Source organism: Vigna angularis, chromosome 6 (assembly GCF_016808095.1).
Source record: "Vigna angularis cultivar LongXiaoDou No.4 chromosome 6, ASM1680809v1, whole genome shotgun sequence".
NCBI classification, from domain to species: domain Eukaryota; kingdom Viridiplantae; phylum Streptophyta; class Magnoliopsida; order Fabales; family Fabaceae; genus Vigna; species Vigna angularis.
Window position 1 is genome coordinate 27,043,425 of NC_068975.1, and position 19,634 is coordinate 27,063,058.

General features: G+C 34.5%; 3 protein-coding genes across 21 annotated transcripts; 2 read left to right on the forward strand and 1 right to left on the reverse strand.

Annotated features, from left to right (window-relative positions):
- Positions 1-1,655: 1,655 nt before the first annotated feature.
- LOC108344926 (peroxygenase 2) lies at positions 1,656-3,246 on the reverse strand. Its single transcript, XM_017583465.2, has 6 exons — positions 2,976-3,246; positions 2,645-2,794; positions 2,413-2,498; positions 2,241-2,335; positions 2,049-2,174; positions 1,656-1,952 (listed from the first exon to the last, which is right to left on the reverse strand). The coding sequence occupies exons 1-6, from the start codon at positions 3,085-3,087 to the stop codon at positions 1,799-1,801; spliced, it is 723 nt and encodes a 240-aa protein (XP_017438954.1). The 5' UTR covers positions 3,088-3,246; the 3' UTR covers positions 1,656-1,798.
- A 1,825-nt stretch (positions 3,247-5,071) lies between these two features.
- LOC108343878 (uncharacterized) lies at positions 5,072-11,647 on the forward strand. Of its 19 annotated transcripts, none has more exons than XR_008249898.1 (6): positions 5,091-5,691; positions 5,760-5,828; positions 5,950-6,178; positions 9,603-9,758; positions 11,019-11,230; positions 11,535-11,647. XR_008249898.1 is itself a non-coding variant. In XM_017582302.2 (3 exons), exons 1-3 carry the CDS (start codon positions 5,291-5,293, stop codon positions 11,577-11,579), a joined length of 306 nt encoding a protein of 101 aa, XP_017437791.1. In that variant the 5' UTR covers positions 5,090-5,290; the 3' UTR covers positions 11,580-11,647. The 19 variants fall into 19 exon arrangements, 1 of the variants encoding a protein (XP_017437791.1); XR_008249899.1 differs by lacking the exon at positions 11,019-11,230 and having other exon boundaries at positions 5,097-5,395; positions 5,545-5,691; XR_008249904.1 differs by lacking the exon at positions 11,019-11,230 and having other exon boundaries at positions 5,087-5,691; positions 9,659-9,758.
- A 3,947-nt stretch (positions 11,648-15,594) lies between these two features.
- On the forward strand, positions 15,595-19,114 carry LOC108345992 (protein PHR1-LIKE 1-like). The gene is made up of 8 exons (XM_017584894.2): positions 15,595-15,969; positions 16,495-17,047; positions 17,452-17,596; positions 17,685-17,761; positions 17,850-17,889; positions 18,187-18,244; positions 18,489-18,558; positions 18,631-19,114. The coding sequence occupies exons 2-8, from the start codon at positions 16,517-16,519 to the stop codon at positions 18,958-18,960; spliced, it is 1,251 nt and encodes a 416-aa protein (XP_017440383.1). The 5' UTR covers positions 15,595-15,969; positions 16,495-16,516; the 3' UTR covers positions 18,961-19,114.
- Positions 19,115-19,634: the final 520 nt, after the last annotated feature.

A 19,634-nucleotide genomic window follows, 5' to 3' on the forward strand; every position in this document is an offset into this window, starting at 1 on the left:
TTTTAACTCTTCAACCGATCGGCTCGAGTTCTTCATCTTCTGTCGCTCGGTTTGATTTGTCACAGCCTCTTGTCGTTCGGTCTTCAACTATGTTTGGCCAGAGCCCTTATCACCTTTTGTCGTTCGACTTGGTTACTTATATCTTTTCAACGTTCGGTGCTAGCTGCTCGGTCTCAGGCATTCCGTCCGAACTACTTGGTCTCACTCAAGTCTTAAACCGTTTGATCATATGCCTTGAAGTGTTACAAACCGTTCGGTCTTTTACTGATATGCTCCATTAAGCCTTTTATTAGTGTTCAGCCTTCAACTGTGTTCAACACCGTTCGACCTTCAATTGTTACACTTCGTTTGGCCTTCGGTTATTACGAACATTCGGTCTCAGTTATGCCTTTGCTCTCAACTTCAGCGTCCACCCGCTCAGTCTCGTTCATGCCCCACTTGATCTTGGTTATGCCTTCTACCGTTCGGTCTTAAACTGTTTGACCATGAACACTGTCCGACCATAAACAATATTCGGCCTTTATCTGATTGTAGTCGTTCGGTCTTCGTATATACTTGTGTCGTATATACCTGGCTAAACATCAGGTTTATATTTCTTGTATTTTTCACTCCTTTCACATCCTAACAAGATAAATGTCTTTATTCCAAATTCACCAATTAAGTCATGACGTGAGAAAAATATTTGATCAGTTCTAAAATTATTTGTGTAATCTTCTTCGAAATATGACACGAATTTTAAATTTATTTATAAATCTATTAAACCAAATAGATAATCATCCATATTAATATTAATAATAATACCAAAAACAATTCTAACATAAAAAATAAAATTACAAACACAACTTAAGTAAAAAAAATATATAAAGAAACTACCCGGTTCCAAAATCCGGAAATTTCTTAATTAAATTTTGAAAGTTGGTTAAGGTGAAACAGATTTTCAAATTCGTTAAAATATTAGTCAAATTCGTTGAATTTCGTTGGATTTTGAAAAGTAATTAAAATCTTGTCAAATTTTAAAAAATCATATAAGTTTTAACGGACTTTTAAAAATCGACAAGTTCTTAAGTAATTAAAGGTTTAACAAATTTTGAAATGCAGTTATTTTTGGAAATTTGGTATTTTTAACTTGAAATGGAAAGATGAACACAGTTCCACTAAGGACTGGCAATAAAACTCGACCAGCAGGACAACTACAGTAAAAAAGGGATTAAAATTATAAACCACCAGGAAGTAGGAAACCATGACATAGGGGACTAAGAAACAGCAATAACAAGAACGCAACAAAAAAGAACGAAGAAGTAAACAATAAAGAAGGTCTAGAGTTAGTAAATATACTGGCACTGATAATAGTGTTGTAAATGTGATCATAAATGTTATCGATGCTTAGCTTATTAGATTGTTTTGAGTATGGTAAAAATATAACCTTATTGTAAATATATAGGCTGGAATAAAATTTAATTCTATGTCAACTTTGGTGGGTGTGAAATGAAGTAATATTACTAGATTATTTAAATTGCAACCTCATTGAATGTTAATTTTATTTAATCAAGTTTTGCGGATTTGTTAATTATATTTAAAAGTTTCATCGCATGGTTTCTTTCAATTCTGATTTTAAGTATGTGAAAGATAGAGAGAGATCAGAGAAAGAGAGAAGAAGATCAAAATCAGAAACAGCCATTACCATTCTATAAAAGAACACACATAACTGGTAAACGATTTGGTACTAAACAAACCAAAATTTTGGTTGCACAAAGGTTATCCAAAATGTTATACTAACAGTGAAAATCTGAAGAAGCTGTTAAGCCATCTTTCCAGTAGCACCTTTGCGATGTTTAGCACAATACTCAAACAAGCTCCCATCAAAGCAACGCCTCACAGCTTCTTTTGTCAGATACCCTTGTTCATCTTTTGCAAGGACATACAACACTCCCCACTCAAATTTGCTGGCAACCCTGCAATGGTTTCAAGAGATTCACCCATTTTCAGTCCAGGATTCTCAACATTTGTTGTGCATGCAAAAAGGTTTAATAAAGAGGAATAAAGAGGACCATCCAAAGAAGTCAAATGCAACTCTGTTTGCTTCAGTCATGTGCCACAGTTCCCTCAGTGACAATTTATCAGGCACTTCTCGAGCATATTTACTGAACATGAATTCCAGATTTGCTGGCATGAACCTGCAATGTTGTTTTAGCCACAGCACAGTGCTATATAACATTCAACGAATCATTTTCTTGACTTACCTTCCCTCTGTGTCATAACTACCACTGTCACTTCCATGCTTGGCCTTATGTATGTTTTTTATGTGAATTGGGAAAAAAGGTGAAGGTAGCCATGTCTGTGAAAAAACCAGAACATGTTACAAGTGGAAGTAATAACAATGGTAAGATAAATCATACAGGAAGAGTGTCTCACCGGAAGAGTAGGATAACTGAGAGCTACATGAATAACAATCGAGAATATGAACGAAAGAATTACGTTGAAACCCAGTGAACGGAACCCTACAAAATCACAAAAACAACAATCAAAGATGTGAACTTTGAGTCATCAGAGGTTGAACAATTTTGGAATTACATGCTTAGTTGCAGCTAATTGAACCAAAATCATATAAAAAAAACATATACAAAAAGAAAAAAAAAAACATTACCCTTGTACGTCTCCCATGGGTAAACCACACCATCGTTGTTAAGGTCGAAGAAGGACACATGCTGCTGAAGTACTGACATGTCGTTGTGTTTGTAGCCCCACGTTCCATCCACATTCTCTGTGTCAGGGGCAATCAAAGCTCTTGGCAAATCTGAATTTTAGAAAAACAAACTCAAATTCCGCACTTGCAAAAAGGTCAAATTTGATCAAACCCCATTAAAGCTTCCTCTTTTAGAACCCTTAATTGGATTACATGATAAAACCAGAAAGCCCATAAACGATTAATATCATTAATTCAAACAAGAAAGCAAAATAAGAAGAGAGCGGATCACATGGTTTGGGAAGCTTGGTGTCCAAGTCCTCCGGGACCTTTCTCTGAGAAGTTACCGGAGCCTTGTCTGCCACAGTTGCCATGGATTCGTTGGCTGCTTCCACCGTTGACATGTTTGGGAAATGCCTTTGTTTTTCACTTTGGTATTGGTTGCGATGTGAGTGAGTTTTGTTAGTGTTGGAAGTGGTGGTTGCAGAATAATAGGGAAGATGAAAGAAGTGTTGCGAAGCGAGGAGAAGAAGGGACACTGAACGCTAACAGTGACAGATTCTTCCTCGTGACTCGCGATTATTGGACACGTGGCATGTTCTTTTCGACATCTTATGTTGTTACTTTTTTTGTAGCTCTTCAGTTTCAATCATATGATTTCTTACGCAACAAAAAAGGAAACTTGACGTGGTAATGCTAACTAGAAGCGTGTTTTCGAATCACGTCATTGTCACTGTTAAACACAAAACCTTCAAAATCCTACCTTTTTATTATATCTTCTTTCTTACTATTTAGATTGATATGATTTCGTCACCTATTTAAATAATACAGTATTATTTCAACTTAATTTAGTCAAAGCCTTCGATTTCATGTTCAAAATATGTAATTAAATTTAATACTTAAAAAAGAGTTTTTTCACTGTCCAACTAATTTGTTTTTTCTATTTTATAAGCAACAAAGGACCAAATTTGGGTCTATTTGGCTCTTCTAGCAACCAGTGATTTATTCATGTTTACATATTTTTTTTCTACACCTTTACATTCCAAACATATTTTTAGGATTATATTTTTCTAGATTTTTTGAAAGATTTTTTTTAACCAATTTTAAAATTTTTAATAAATTTCAAAATTCATTAAAACACAAAAAATGAAATGTAGAATTTTTTAAATTACAAAAATTAATTTTAAAATTAAAAAAAATTGTGAAGGTACACCACAAAATGTGTAGAAGTGTAGGAAGAAACATTTCTTTAAGAGAAAGTTCAACAAGTTTAAAAGACCTCTTTTTTAGACTTTTGGATTGTGAAAAAACTTGAAAACTTACAATACATTTTTCATCTGAAAGTAAAATATAAAATATAAAATATAAAATATCACAATATAAAACTTATAGTGCATTTATTTATTATGTGTAGTCTGGAATATGTTTTCAATCTCAAGCAATACATTAACATGTTCCGGACTGTATAACTTAGAATATTTTTTTATTGTGTAATTAAAATATATTTTTAGATCTTAGATTTATAATTTTTTAGATTGTATGATCTCAAATATATTTTTGAATTTTAAACTACAGAATTCAAATTGGATTTTGCAATTTAGAATACTTTAGTTAGAGAAAACAAATATGTGGGTGTAAATACAAGTCTTTTATAGTTTTTCGTTTTTTTCACGTATTATATATACGTTGAACCCATCTTGGTCTACCATTTAATCCGTTTGTTTTGAATTAGTGAAAACTGTTTTTTAAACCTGTTGGAAAAGCATAATAGAAAAATTAAATAGAGTTTTTGCAAATCAAACTTATTTTATAGAAATTAGAATTAAAATTTTAAAAACTACATGAAAAAGTTTATATATACTACTTTTGGTTTATGGAGAAGTAAATTTTATTGCTCCTTTGATTTTATTTCTCTCAAAAATTTCTGAAAAAACTTATTCAAACAAACATCATATATACATACACACACATATATATATATATATATATATATATATATATATATATATATATATATATATATATATATATATATATATATATATATATATATTTATTTATTCTACGTGAATACGTATTAGTTTTAAGTATATGTTATAAAAAGAAATGATTTAATATTTACTTTGTGGGTTAGATATTTTAGTTATGGTTTTTCCCTATAAACTAATTCATGAGATAGAAAGAATCATACTCGTAAAAATAATAATAAGTGTAGGTTGCTAGATGTAGCTATTGAATTCACTTTCTATGGTTATTAAGAAATCCTGTTTTTAATTATCTACTTTATTAGCTTACTGTGAAGGTTTAAAAATTATTAATTAATCAATAAACAATAAAATAATATAACAACGGAAAACGACAATATTTGGTTAATAACATATTTAATTAAAATCCATTAACAAGATTTTCGCATCCATATGTTCCACGTCATTTCTCTTTGATGCGCACTGCTCAATTTTTTATCTTTTGTTAAGCGCTTCTCATGTGTTTGTTGTTTTGCCTAAGAGAATCTTCCTTTTTTTTGTTTAAGCCCTTATGTTTTCCAATGACTATTTAATCTATTCTGGTTAAAGTGTTTTTGTATTAATTCATTCTCTTTTCAAGAATATGAGATCAGTTCCTTTTCTCCTCTCTGTTTTGCTTTACACCATGAGCACTTTGTGCAGTCTCTCTCGTCTTTCTAATCTCAAGAACATGATGCACGTAGATGAGGTATGATATGGTATCAGAGTTCTTCTATTGAAGGCTCTGTTGTGTCAACTCTAATCTCTTGCTTTTTCTTTTTCTTTCTTGTTATTCTTTTTCCCTTTCTTGTTGTTCTTTCTTTTTCCTTCTGTGTGTTTTCTTTGCTACCATGGCAGGAATACAGGACCAACAATCTGTTCAGAGTTTTCTCTACCACCATCCAAATGAGAATCCAGCCATTGCTCTGGTTTCACCAGTCTTGGATACTATTAACTATCATTCATGAGTCGTTCAATGGTTACACCTTAATCGCTAAGAACAAGGTGGAATTTTTTCTTGGTACTATTCTTCAACAGTCCACAACTGATCCCAATTTTGCTTCTTGGTCCAGATGCAATAGTATGGTTGATATAGAACGAGCTTGATAATTTTAGGCCTGAACCAGTTTGCACCTGCAAAGGTAAGTGTTCTTACAACATCTCCTCTGTACTGACTCAAAAAAGAAAAAATTGAGGACCAGTAAAAAGATCTGCACTTACTGCAATAGAACATGACACATTGTTGATATTTGCTACAAAAAGCATGGGTATCCACCGGGACATCCTCTTCATCGAACCAAGCAGCTTCATGTTCATAATGTTCCTGCACAATATGATTATTCTTCTACCAAAAATCTGCATGACAATGACAACATTCGCCTGACTCCACAACAATATCAAATTCTTGTTGAGCTTTTCAAGAATTCTACTTCTAGTTCAACTGTCCAAATCAACCAAATTGGTTATGCCTCTTCCAACAATTCCATAACTGGTAACATTCACTCCATTTTCCACTATAATAATTCCAATCATGTTTGAATCATGATTCTGGGACCACTGATCATTAAAAAGATAAAACTCATTCAAATCAGCCTTCCTAATGGAAATGTTCTCTCAACTCATTATACTGGAACTGTAGTCTTTAACTACAAAATCAGACTAGACAATGTTTTATAATGTTTAATATGTACCACAATTTTCTTTTAATCTTGTGTCTATTTCTAAAATTGTTGCTTCTCTTCACTATGATCTTATTTTCTCTTGTTTTGGATGTATTATATGTGACATCCCAATTATGTAGAAAAACATATATAATAAAGACGTCATCATGCATAATATAATTAGGATTACAGTCATTTTCAAAATAACTTCAGAATTTAAGTTTAAACAAAGTAGAGTCTAAATCCGAAAACTTAAAGGGAAAAGTATCTCAAAATACACGAAGTAACTCATAACACCCTAAGGAGACTAGGCAGCAGCATTGTCCTCAACTTCCAAAATGGATGATCATCGCAAAAGGAAACACATACAACATGCACAAACAAGCAAGAGTGAGCTAGATATAAAAAAACATGTTATTCAATCACACACGGCATGCAAAATTCACTCAAACATGGTAAAAGACATCACAGAACTTGTTGCTTTATAACTCGACTCGTCCGAACTAGAATGATTACCGAGCTATGACGGGTTATGCACTCGTGGCGGCCTCTACTGCTTTGCAAAGCCGTTGCCAATGGGTTTCACCCTACCACACTCACGAGGTTAGTCCATTCCGCGCCCTGGAGCATACTGGAAGCCTCCAAGACTAGGACCTCCTGCTACTACTCACCACATGATTCAATCCTCTCTACTTGAGAATGATTGATCATTGTAGTTTCAGGAAAACCCCCAAAACTGAGCTACCATGCTATCATTCTACACACCACCAGGGCACCACCATGTATCCTCTCCTTGAGGATCATGGAATTACGTTCATGAACCATCCTGTCACTTTGAAACTTAACCCAAGACATGAATAACCAGATACCATCATATTATCACAGTGAATCCAACATATCTCATACATTCACATACTTCCCACATAAATCACATCATACTATGCATTCCAAACATTCCACATACTTGATTCAATCAAAAGAGAGACAAGGAAGAGACAGGACCCGAAGTATTCGCACAGCGCACCCCTTAATTCGCTATGCGAATTAACTCGCTGAGGCCACAGGCCTCAGGTCTTCTCGCATAGCGCACCCAAGTCGCTATGCGAGAGCTCAAACAGAGAGCACACCCCCAAACCTTCTCGCTATGCGCCCAACTCGCTCTTCGAATTAAATGGGCAGTGATTCCAGACCACCACCAGTCGCATAGCGACAGGATTCGCTACGCGAATTTCACAAACAGAGAGCAACCCCATCTGGTCACTCGCACAGCGCACCAACTCGCACAGCGAGTGACTCAAACAGTGAACACTCTCTGCAGGGTCTCGCTATGCGAGACAGCTCGCATAGCCAGTCTGCATAATCTGCATGACGCAAATTCTGCATAATATGCAACTCACACTCCCTTTACCGTTTTTAGTTATTTTCCCCAACTGCCAACCCTCCTAATTCTTGTTCCACACCTAATTAAACTTGTCTAAATGATTATAAACGTTCTTAGCATGATTCTAAAGTGATCACTACCAAATTTTAACTTAAACTTTCAATTTTCACTAACCTAAGGACCCAATTTCGATTCTACCATTTTGAACCTGACTTTACTCAGTTTTATGACCCTAACCTGTTCTAATTGCCTCATCCAAGCTAGCCAAACTAAGACCCAAAACAGTACTCCCTTAACTATTTACCCTTCTAACGCGACTAACACATGATTTCCACCTCAATCACTCCTTACTAACCCAATTGGTCATCGGAGAAGAATCAAATGTCTGAACGCATCAGTCTCACCTTCGGCGCTAGCACATATGACTAGTTACAACTGACTGGATCAGACCAGGGTTGCTCTATGATCAGGGATGTGCCAACTCAGGTTTTTAAGATTCTTCTATCCTACCAACACAGTACTCTCAATAAGTCACAATTTATTTATCTAAGTCATCCAAACTGTCCTATGGTGTTCTAGACTCCGATTGCCCAATTACAATACTTCACTTCCCTTCTTAGTAACCGAAAACAGTATATGTACACCCACTCACCATCCATATTAACTATTTTACAACATTCTTACTCCAAACCAGTAATCCAGTACATCCAACAAGCTCATCCAAGTCAGAGAATACTCAGTATACCATGGTTACACAACTTTCACATATTCAACAAATGCAGCTCAACATGCTCACCACCAAAAATATCACATAACAGTAAGATAAATCACAACTGATCAAACATGCACATCATATAGTTCAAACAAAATATCACTAGCTCCCCTTACCTCAGAGTTGAACTACCAAGCTCACAAGAACGTTCCTTTACAGTATCTCACACAGCGAGAACTCAACCAAACCCTACAAACCACCAAAGTGGTGACAATAACAGCTCTTAGAGCTTGACTTGGCAGAAAGTATGAAAACGAAACCCCACTAGTAACATGCAACCAGTAATGCTGCATGCCCTAGGTTCAAAGACAGTGAAGGAGAAAGGAAAAAACGACTTACCGGTCCAAACGAAAATACGATCGGTTCAAAAGGAAGCCTTCGGTGTGGTGAACGCATGAGCACCTTCAAACCCAAGATTGAACGGTTCAATGAACTGGAAATCTAAAGAGAAAGTAGAGAAGATTTTAGGACAAAGAGTTTTAGAGAGAGAGAAAGGGCTCAAGAAATGAATAAGAAATCTGAGAAACCCTTCCTAAGGTTAAGTTGGCCTTAGTCTGATGGGCCTGACTACCTCACATAAGGCCCAATGGCCTTATATTTTTCATGTTCTTACGTTATACACATGAGAACCAACGAGAAGATTGGTTTAGTTAGGATGCAAGTTGGCTTGTACATGTTTAATTACAATTATTTTCTTGACAATATTGAACATTTTGTGTGTATCTCTAGAAGTATAAATATTTGGCACTCTCGTTTAGGTCATTCATCTAACGAAAGATCGAGTATTCTTCATGGCAAATAGAACTACATTGTTTCTGATAAAAGTCATCTCTGTGATACTTGCCTTAAGGAAAAACAAAGAAAACTCCACTTCCCAACCAGTCTTTCCTATGCTTCACATAACTTTGATCTCATTCATATGGACATTTGGGGCCTTGTAATATTTCCATCAATTGTTTTCGATATTTTCTAACCATAATCTATAATTGTTCCCATTTTACTTGGATTATTCCCATGCATGAAAAATCTATTGTCAGAAAACATATTACTACTTTTATTGCTAAAGTTGAAATTCAATTTAATGTTGTCATTAAAACAATAGGAACTGATAATGGCCCTGAGTTTCTCATGTGTTTACACCCATTCCACCGCTACCAGTGATAATGATGTCAATATTCCTCACACCAACAACATTGATACTGCCCTTACTGAGGAGATCTATGCTACACAACCAAGGCGGTCTCTCAGAACCAAAAAGGTACCCACATATCTTCATGATTTTTACACCAACATTATTGTCAGATATCCTATTGATAATTATCTCCAATATACTAATCTCTCTTATTCTTTTAAACACACCATAATGTCCATCACCGCTGCTACTGAGCCACAAAACTATGCTTAAGCTTCCAAAGATACTCAATGGGTGCAAGCATGATGAACTAAACGCTATGCAAGACAACAATTCCTGGATCATCACCATTCCAAATGTGTTCAATGAATTTCAAAATTTATTAAAAAAGATCCTTTAAAATCCGTTAAAAGACGATTTCAAAATCTCTGTTAAATTTTTTTCCAAAACTTAAATAAAAACTAACATATATATATATATATATATATATATATATATATATATATATATATATATATATATATATATATATATATATATATATATATATATATATATATATATATATATATATATATATATATATATATATATATATATATATATATATATATATATATATATATATATATGTTAGTTTTAAATAATGTATTCTACGTGTATATGTATTAGTTTTAAGTACATGTTATAAAAAGAAATGATTTAATATTTACTTTATCGGTTAGATACTTTAGTTATGGTTTTTCCTATAAACTAATTATTCTATCGTCATGGATGAGATAAAAGAAATCATACTTGTAAAAATAATAATAAACGTAGGTTGCTAGATGCAGCACTCCCTATGGTTATTAAGAAATCATACTTTTAATTATCTACTTTATTAGCTTATTGTAAAGGTTTAAAAATTAATTAATCCATCAATCAATAAAGAATAAAATAATATAACAACTGAAAACGACAATATTTGGTTAATAACGAGGCAATATTTAGTTAAAATTAATTAACAGGATTTTTGCATCAATACCTAGTCTACCTTGATAATACGTTCTAGTGACTATTTATTTTCTTATGATTAAAGTGTTTTTGTATCAATTCATTTTCGTTTTCTCTGCTCTGTTTTGCCTTAAACCATGAACACACTGTGCAACCCCTCTTGTCTTTCTAATTTCAAGAACATGATGCACGTACATGAGGTTCTTTCTTTTTCTTTCTTGTTATTCTTTTTCTCTTTCTTGTTGTTCTTTCTTTTTCCTTCTTTTTGTTTTCTTTGCTACCATGGCAGCAAGAAAGTAGATCCTACAAGAATTCAAATAGTAAAAAGATATGAACCGACTGTAATAGAACATGACACATTGTTGATATCTGCTATAAAAAACATGGGTCCAGACCATCCTCTTCATCGAACCAAGAAGCCTCGTGTTCATAATGTTTATGCACAAGATGATCATTCTTCTACCAAAGATCTGCATGAAAACGACAGCATTGCCTGACTCCGCAACAATATCAAATTCTTGCTTAGCTTTTCAAGAATTATACTTCTAATTCAACTGTCCAAATCAACCAAATTGGTTCTTCCTCTTCCAACAATTCCATAACTGGTAACATTCACTCCATTTTCCACTCTAATAATTCCAATCATGTTTGAATCGTCGATTCCAAGGCCACTGATCATATTTGTGTCTCCAAATGCGATTTCTCCTCTTATAAAAAGATAAAACCCATTCAAATTAACCTTCCTAATGGAAATGTTGTCTGGGCTCATTATATTGGAACTGTAGTCTTTAACAACAAATTCAAACTAGACAATGTTTTATATGTACCATAGTTTTCTTTTAATCTTGTTTTTGTTTCTAAAATTGGTGCTTCTCTTTACTGTGATCTTATTTTCTCTTCTTCTGGCAGTGTTATACAGGACATGAGAACCAACGAGAAGATTGGTTTAGTTAGGATGCAAGCTGGCTTGTACATGTTTAATTCCAGTGATTTTCTTGACAATACTAAACATTCTGTGTGTATATCTAAAATCATAAATATTTGACACTCTCGTTTAGGTCATCCATCTAATGAAAGATTGAGTATTCTTCATGAAAAATACAACTACATTGCTTCTGATTAAAATTGTCTCTGTGATGCTTGCCATAAGGCAAAACAAAGAAAACTCCACTTCCCAACCAATCTTTCCTATGCTTCACATAACTTTGATCTCATTCATATGGACATTTGGGGCCTTGTAATATTTCCATCAATGGTTTTCGATATTTTCTAACCATAGTTGATCATTGTTCCCATTTCACTTGGATTATTCCCATGAATGAAAAATCTGCTATCAGAAAACATATTACTACTTTTATTGCTAAAGTTGAAACTCAATTTAATGTTGTCATTGAAACAATAGGAACTGATAATGGCCCTCAGTTTCTCATGTGTTTACACCCCCTGCGCAAAACGGTATTGTAAAATATAAGTATCAACATATCTTCAAGGTGACTCGTTCTCTTCTTTTTCATTCCCATGTTCCTAACATTTTCTGCTGTTTTGCTACTCAACATGCTGTTTTTCTTATCAATTGCATGCCAACTCCCCTGCTCAACAATGATTCTCCCCATGAACGTTTATATGGTTGTCTTTGTGATCTTTCATCTTTACATACTTTTGCTTGTCTTTGCTATGTCAATAATCTCAATCTTCACCGAAAAAAGTTTGATCGCAGAGCCATATCTGGTACTTTTTTGGGTTTCAGACCCAATACTAAAGGTTACTTATATCTCAATTTAAACAACCAAAAAATTGAAGTTTCTCGCAATATTGTTTTCTATGAAACTCATTTTCCTTACCACGTTCAAAGTAGTACTTCTCATGACAACAATTCTTTATCTTTACCTATACCTGCAAACTACAACAATGATTATGGCAACCTTGAATCCTCTTTTCCCTTTCCTGATACCACCACTTCCACCGCTAATGATACAACCAACACTGACATCGCTACCAGTGATAATGATGCCGATATTCCTCACACCGACAACACTGATACTGCTCTTACTTAGAAGATCCCTCCTACACAATCAAGGCGATCTCTCAGAACCAAAAAGGTAACCACCTATCTTCATGATTTTCACACCAACATTATTGTCAGATATCCTATTGATAATTATCTCTAATATACTAATCTCTCTGATTCTTTTAAACACACCATCATGTGCATCACCGCTGCTACTGAGCCACAAAACTATGCTCAAGCTTCCAAAGATCCTCAATGGGTCCAAGCTATGAATGATGAACTAAAAGTTCTGCAAGACAACAATACCTGGATCACCATTGATTTACCTCCTGAAAAACTGCCATTGGATATTGCTGGGTCTATAAAATCGAATACAACTCTGATGTCCATTGAGGGTCTTGCTTGTTTAGACACTTTTGCACCAGTTGCTAAACTAACTACCCTGAGACTTCTTCTTGCCATCACCACCTCCAAGAATTGGGTTATCAAACAGTTAGATGTAAACATCGTTTTTCTTCATGGGGATCTTCACGAAGAAATCTACATGAAACTCCCTCTAGGCTACCCTGCTCAAAAATCCAACGAAGTCTGCAAACTCCAACATTCTTTGTATAGCTTGAAACAAGTTGGTCACCAATGGTACTATAAAATTTCTCAATTTCTAATTTCCAATCTCTATACTTGTTCCTCAGTTGATCACTCATTTTTTAAACATAATAATAACTACACCACTGCTATTCTTGTGTATGTGGATGACATCGTCATCACGGACAACCATGTCGAGGAAATCACGACCATCACTGCTCTTCTTCATTCCAACTTTCTAATAAAAAACCGTGGTAATCTCACTTACTTCCTCAGATTCGAAGTGGCTCAAAATCATAGTGGAATGCTCAGAATCCTATGGCTCATTCTTCCTAACTTCATACGACTATACAACCTTTAAACGATGACGATGCTCCTCCTATCGCATGCTTATTTGATGTCTAATTTATCTCACAAATACTCGACCCGACATCAGCAAGCAGCTTATCGTGTTCTTCGATATCTCAAAAAGGCTCCTGGCAATGATATCTTTTTCCACAGCAAGACCACCCTCCAATTACAAGGTTATAGTCACTTGTCCAAAAACACGGAAATCCATCACTGGCTTTTCCATATATCTTGGCAACTCCTCGTTTAATGGAAATCTAAAAAACAACATACTGACTCTTGTAGCTCCACCGAAGCTGAATATCGCACTCTTGTAATTCTCAAAGACTTACAAATCCCTCCACTTTCACTTGCAACCCTTTATTGCGACAACAGGTCTGCCGTACAAATTGCTTCAAACTAGGTCTACCACGAATGAACAAAACATATAGAGATCGACTGCCACATTATACGTGAAAAAATCAATCGTGGTTTGATCAAGCTCCTGCCTATCGTGTCTTCTCTTCAAGCCACTGACCTCTTCACAAAACCCCTACCTTCTCAGCTCTTTCAACAGCATTACATCAAGTTGGGCATGAGAAACATCTACTCCCAGCTTGAAGGTGCGTGACAAATTACTGATTATATGACCATTCTCTATTCCACATCACTTTTCTTGGTGCACATCACTCAACTTTTCACCTTTCGTTAAGCGCTTCTCATGTATTTGTTGTTTTACCTCAAAGAACCTTCTATTTCTGTTTAGGCCATTATGTCTTCCGGTGACTATTTATTCTCTTCTGGTTACAGTGTTTTTATATCAAGCCATTCTCTTTTAAATAATACGAGATTGGTTCCGGTGACTATGTTTTGCCTTACACCATGAACACTTTGTCCTTGTCTTATTCATGCAATCCCTCTAGTCTTTCTAATTTCAAGAACATGATACAAATACATGAGATCTAATGAAATAAAAGATAAAATTAAAATTGTTAACCATTTTTTCATAAACTAATTTTTTATTCTAATAATTTTTCATATGATTTCAATTGATTTTAAAAGAGTAAATTAAGTATTTATAATATTTAAAAAAAATTTAATATCATTAAATTAAAAAAATTATATCAAATATTTTTTAAAATTTAAGATCAAAATATATTAAAATTTGGAATATAAATGTATTCAGATTTTATTTTCAAGTCTAAGAAATATAAACAAGTTTAATTCTTTATATTATTTTTTTTTAAGTTTGTTTTATTATGTAAAAGGTAACGCTTTCTTTTGATTATTATTCATCGCATTCAATAAATTTAATAAGTATATAGACCAGTGGTCAATAACACATTCTTTAAATTTTCGTTCATAATAAAAAAATGCATTAAAATAATATTTCTTAAATGTGTATATATATATATATATATTGTATTTGATGAATTATTTAAAAAATGCATATTCCATTTAATGAAATATAATTTTTGTAATTTGTAATAACTTTTTTATTTACATAGATGGACAGCTCCATAATTTAGACACCTTATCATACGATATTTATATTCCTTTTCCATTCTTTCCCTTTCTCTCTCTGTGTCAACTAACAGTACACATTCACTGCACTTGGACTGCCGAGAATAAAGAAAATTGCATCCAATGTTTGGAAAAACAATCACCCTTTGATGGCACCAATGCTTGTTTATTTTCTTTCCTGTCAAAGTTTGAAGCTTGAGACTATTTGTTAGTATTAGCTGCACAGTGATTACAGCATCTCTACCATTGAATTTTCAGAAAATTAATAGAGCAGAGAAAGTTGTTGGAGGAAGAAAGTGGCACCATGAGTTGCCAAAAGGAAGTAGAAAGTGACATCATGATGGATTGACCATTTTGGACACTCTCACTTCACACCCAATACATCAGCAGCCTTTCGTATTCATCAGCAGCCAACACCAACACTACCAAGCACTTTACTTTACCCTTTTTTTAATATTTTCCATTTTCCATCTCATTATTTTCTTGGCTTATCAAAGTCAACAACTTGCAAATGGCAACTCAGGACAAAACAAACCCAATCACCCCATAAATGGACTGAAATCTGACGGCCCAGAACCACCCTGTCCCCACACGTGCGAGCCGCAGGATGTTTTTTTTTGGGTTCACCTGTTCTTGCCATAATCATGAGAAGTAGAATCAGAAGCAAGAGCCTTGGACGGACAGAGTTTGGATTCTAAGATTGTTTGTTTGAGTTAAACACGACAAATTCATATACGTGTGCATTACATTTCTTCCCTCTTCCTCCTCCTCTTCTTATCTATCTCCCTCTCTCTCTCTCTCTCTCTTACCCTCCGTTTTTTAGTTGGATTCCTCGGCTTTTTAGATTCCGTTTCAGGTTTTTCCCAATTCCAAAGACTCATCATCGTCATCCCTTTATAGGTAAGATTTTCTACTGCTGCGTTTTTTATTCCATATGCGCACTTTCAGTTCTTCACCCTTTAACCACTCCATGGCTTGGTCATGTTTTTCACAACCGATTTTCCTTATCTCTTGAAATTCTATGTGCCTTGTTAAATTTTTGTAATTTGAGTTTTTTTAATGAAGTTCTGTGAATCTGGGGGTGTGATTTGATCTGTTATTGGCTGAATTGTGTGGTCTCAATGAATGGTTATGGCCTGCAAAAGAGGCATCTTGCGTGGTGGGTTCGTTTTCTTCAATTTGTGGCTGCAGAGAGGGTTGTGTGGCAGCTCTGGTGGTTCTGTTCACGGACTACGACACTTGTCAATGCTTTTAACTGACTGCGAATTTCAATTTGATGACCCCCTTAACAACTCTTTTTCTTCAAACCTCCCTTCTTCTGCCAAAGCTGATGCTTAAAACTGAACTTGTTTTCTAATGGCTTAGTGTTAAATTTCATCAGCTTCAAGGCTAAACCAATGTACATACTGTGTTAAATTGCTGCAGATTCACTTGGGACTCCAGAGCTATGTCTTCATCTTCTCGTGTTCTTCCCACTCCCCTAGAAAACAAGTATATGAAACCCCCAGATTCTTGTCATCTTTCACCTGCCAGTGATCTGGCTGCAAATTCTGTCTCATCAAATTTAATCACAAGTGCTGGGAAGATCATCTCATCACCCTCTGAATATCCTGATGGCACCCCTTTTCCCTATGCTTCACAGCATGATAGGCAAAATGAAGATCTCCCCTTTGTTTCTCAGACATTGGGTGACAATGTGTCTTCCGAAATACACTCAACAACATTCATTTCTCACCCTCATGAAAGCACAGATATTACCTGGGGACCAGATCCCTTTCAGGATATTCTTGGCTTTCCCGAAAATATTTCTGCCCAGCATGATCAGGTGGTAGACAATGCCTGTTACATAAACGATGAGAATGTCAAAAGAACCGATTTTGGGGAGTGGGTTGATCAGTTAATGTCAATTGATGATTCTCTTCACCCAAACTGGAGTCAGCTTCTTGGTGATGACAATGCAGCAGAACCAAAACCAAAGGTATGTTTCTCAAGCTGATTTTTGCAAATACTTGTCACATCTGTGAAGTTACTAGAAGGAGTAGGTGGCATCTCATTTTTGGTTGCCTCTATAGTCTATGAGGATGATTTTTGTACATGAATGAACTAGTCACCGATGCATATGAAAATTAAGTCAATCTTGATCTTTTTATCTTGTTATTACTAGTGACTAAATGATCTCCATAAACTTCCTTATTCCATCACCTTGTACATTTGAATTTGTGTATACAGTTCTTTCCTTCTTCTGTTGTATGATGTATATGGGATTCTTAACAGTTTGAACACTATTTTCATCATGCACCTTAACCTCTTTGCTCTATTTGTGTATTTATTTTTGTAAAAGTTGCTGAAAAATATCCTACTCCATTAATGCGTTCATTTCAGGTTCCTCAGTTGCTGGATATACCATCTGGAGAAGTTAATGGCAATTCAGCAGCAACCACACCACAGACTAAGACTAGAATGCGTTGGACTCCAGAACTTCACGAGGCCTTTGTGGAAGCAGTCAATCAGCTTGGTGGTAGTGAGAGTATGTTCATGTCCGTGATCTCATTCTTTCTAACCTTCTCTCTGGAATGTTTATTGTTGTCTCATGATGTAAACTACTTAACACGCAGAGGCTACTCCAAAGGGTGTGTTGAATCTGATGAAAGTTGATGGCCTTACCATCTATCATGTAAAAAGCCACTTGCAGGTACATCTTTGGTTTATCATCCTCTTAAAAAGCTTTTAGGTGTGTCAATTTATTTAATCTCATGTTTTCCAAATGCTTTTAATTTCAGAAATATAGAACTGCCAGATACAAACCAGAGCCATCAGAAGGTATGCTAAAGTGTGATTAGGAATCGTATTGTGCCTCTTCTTCATACTTCCTTAACCTGTTTGCTTTCAGAGAGACAGAATAGGAAGGAAAAAACGTTTTAAAAATTGGGAATTTCTCTTGATTGTTGAAGGAGGATAAAAATTCAATTTTTTCTCTTCATTTTAAAGTTCAAATTATTTTCTCCTTTTCTCTCATCCCAACAAAGAGAAAGTTAAGTCTTTAGGTCACATTGCATTACAAGCATAAATTCCTTTTTCTTGTTTGGCTGTGAATGAGCTGTTTTTCTATGCATGCAGGAACATCAGAGAAAAAGACGACACCAATAGAAGAAATGAATTCTCTAGACTTAAAAACGTGAGTTCTCTCTCTCCCTCTCTGTGCAGGCTCATGCATGCTAGTTATTAGAGAATGTAACGTTTTCTCAGTTTAACTCTTCTCTAATATTATAATTTGAGATATAATTTAAGATTAGTACTAAGTAATTCACTCTTGCTATGATACCATTCTGATGTCATATATGAACAGTTGCTCCTTGAGATTCCTTTCACAGAGTGAACATAGCAATGCTCAGAAACATACTTTGGTAATTCTTTTGCAGGAGTAAAGGGATCACTGAAGCATTACGATTGCAGATGGATCTCCAGAAGCGACTTCACGAGCAACTTGAGGTTGTTAACTTATGAGTTGTGTTTGGTTGCTCTTTCTTTCTGAGTCTGTAACTGTTGTGTTGTGTTATGCAGATACAAAGAAAGTTGCAAATTCAAATCGAAGACCAAGGGAAACGTCTTCAGATGATGTTTGAGAAACAAAGAGAGATGGGTGGCAAGAAGGTTAATGGCTCCTCCGGAGAGGCAGCTGCTGCCACCGCCACCACCGCCACCACCGCCACCCCATCAGACAATGTGCATCCTTCTTCTCCTCCAGTAGAAACCTCAAATGAAGGACATGAGAAAATGATGCATGAAGAGAAGAATGGAAGCACAAAGCAAAAAACAAGTGAAGGTGAAGAAGTGATGAATGAAGATGAAGATGAAATTGCACCAGCTACAAAACGGGTGAAAAGTTCATAACCGTTGGATTGTTTGATGGTTGTAGGATGATAATTGGGATGTAATTCATTGCCTAGAATCGTTAAATATTCTTGGACTTGTTTGGAATCCATGGAAATTGTAGAAATATTATTGGAAGTTTCAACGTGCTTTTCGTCTTCTTTTTCCTCTAAAATATGCCATGAATAGTACTGATTAGAATTGAAGTGTTCTCATTGTTGTCTTTTCTAAAATTGGTAAAATTGATTGATTTTTTTTATTAATAATAGGATCGAATTGAATAAAATAAATAAACAGTAGAATTAAAATGATATTTAAGTCAATTTTTTTTATTAATTTAATTTACAAAATAAACAAAAACATATTTAACTGATCGAACATGTATTGATTTCAAATTATTAATCCAATTTATTTTATTCAATATCATGTAACTCAATTGTTTATCAAGTAATCAAAGAGAGGTTTATTTTTACTTTCCTATATTATTGGAGTTTCTTTTTGGTAAATGGGGAAAATTTTAGTTTTAATATAGTATGAATTAAATATATTTTTAGATTTTAAACTCAAAAAATTAAAATTTGTCTATTTTGATCTTTAAAATTTAAAAATAAATTTATATAATTTTTTTAACCTAATTCTATTTTTTTTTATTTTTTATATTATGCTTATATTTAAACTGCACGTTCCATTATGAT

What these genes read in the sequence shown, in the direction of transcription:
- LOC108344926 (XM_017583465.2), bottom strand. Translation starts at nt 3,087, where the DNA reads ATGTCAACGGTGGAAGCAGCCAACGAATCCATGGCAACTGTGGCAGAC. An exon ending in CCCATGGGAGACGTACAAGG is followed by an intron (nt 2,499 to 2,644) that starts GTAATGTTTTTT and finishes GTGATTTTGTAG; the next exon opens with GGTTCCGTTCACTGGGTTTC. An exon ending in AGTTATGACACAGAGGGAAG is followed by an intron (nt 2,175 to 2,240) that starts GTAAGTCAAGAA and finishes ACAACATTGCAG; the next exon opens with GTTCATGCCAGCAAATCTGG.
- LOC108343878 (XM_017582302.2), top strand. Translation starts at nt 5,291, where the DNA reads ATGAGATCAGTTCCTTTTCTCCTCTCTGTTTTGCTTTACACCATGAGC. An exon ending in ACATGATGCACGTAGATGAG is followed by an intron (nt 5,396 to 9,602) that starts GTATGATATGGT and finishes TTAAAACAATAG; the next exon opens with GAACTGATAATGGCCCTGAG. An exon ending in GGTCTCTCAGAACCAAAAAG is followed by an intron (nt 9,759 to 11,534) that starts GTACCCACATAT and finishes TTCTTCTGGCAG; the next exon opens with TGTTATACAGGACATGAGAA.
- LOC108345992 (XM_017584894.2), top strand. Translation starts at nt 16,517, where the DNA reads ATGTCTTCATCTTCTCGTGTTCTTCCCACTCCCCTAGAAAACAAGTAT. An exon ending in ATGTAAAAAGCCACTTGCAG is followed by an intron (nt 17,762 to 17,849) that starts GTACATCTTTGG and finishes TTTTAATTTCAG; the next exon opens with AAATATAGAACTGCCAGATA. An exon ending in GACTTCACGAGCAACTTGAG is followed by an intron (nt 18,559 to 18,630) that starts GTTGTTAACTTA and finishes TGTGTTATGCAG; the next exon opens with ATACAAAGAAAGTTGCAAAT.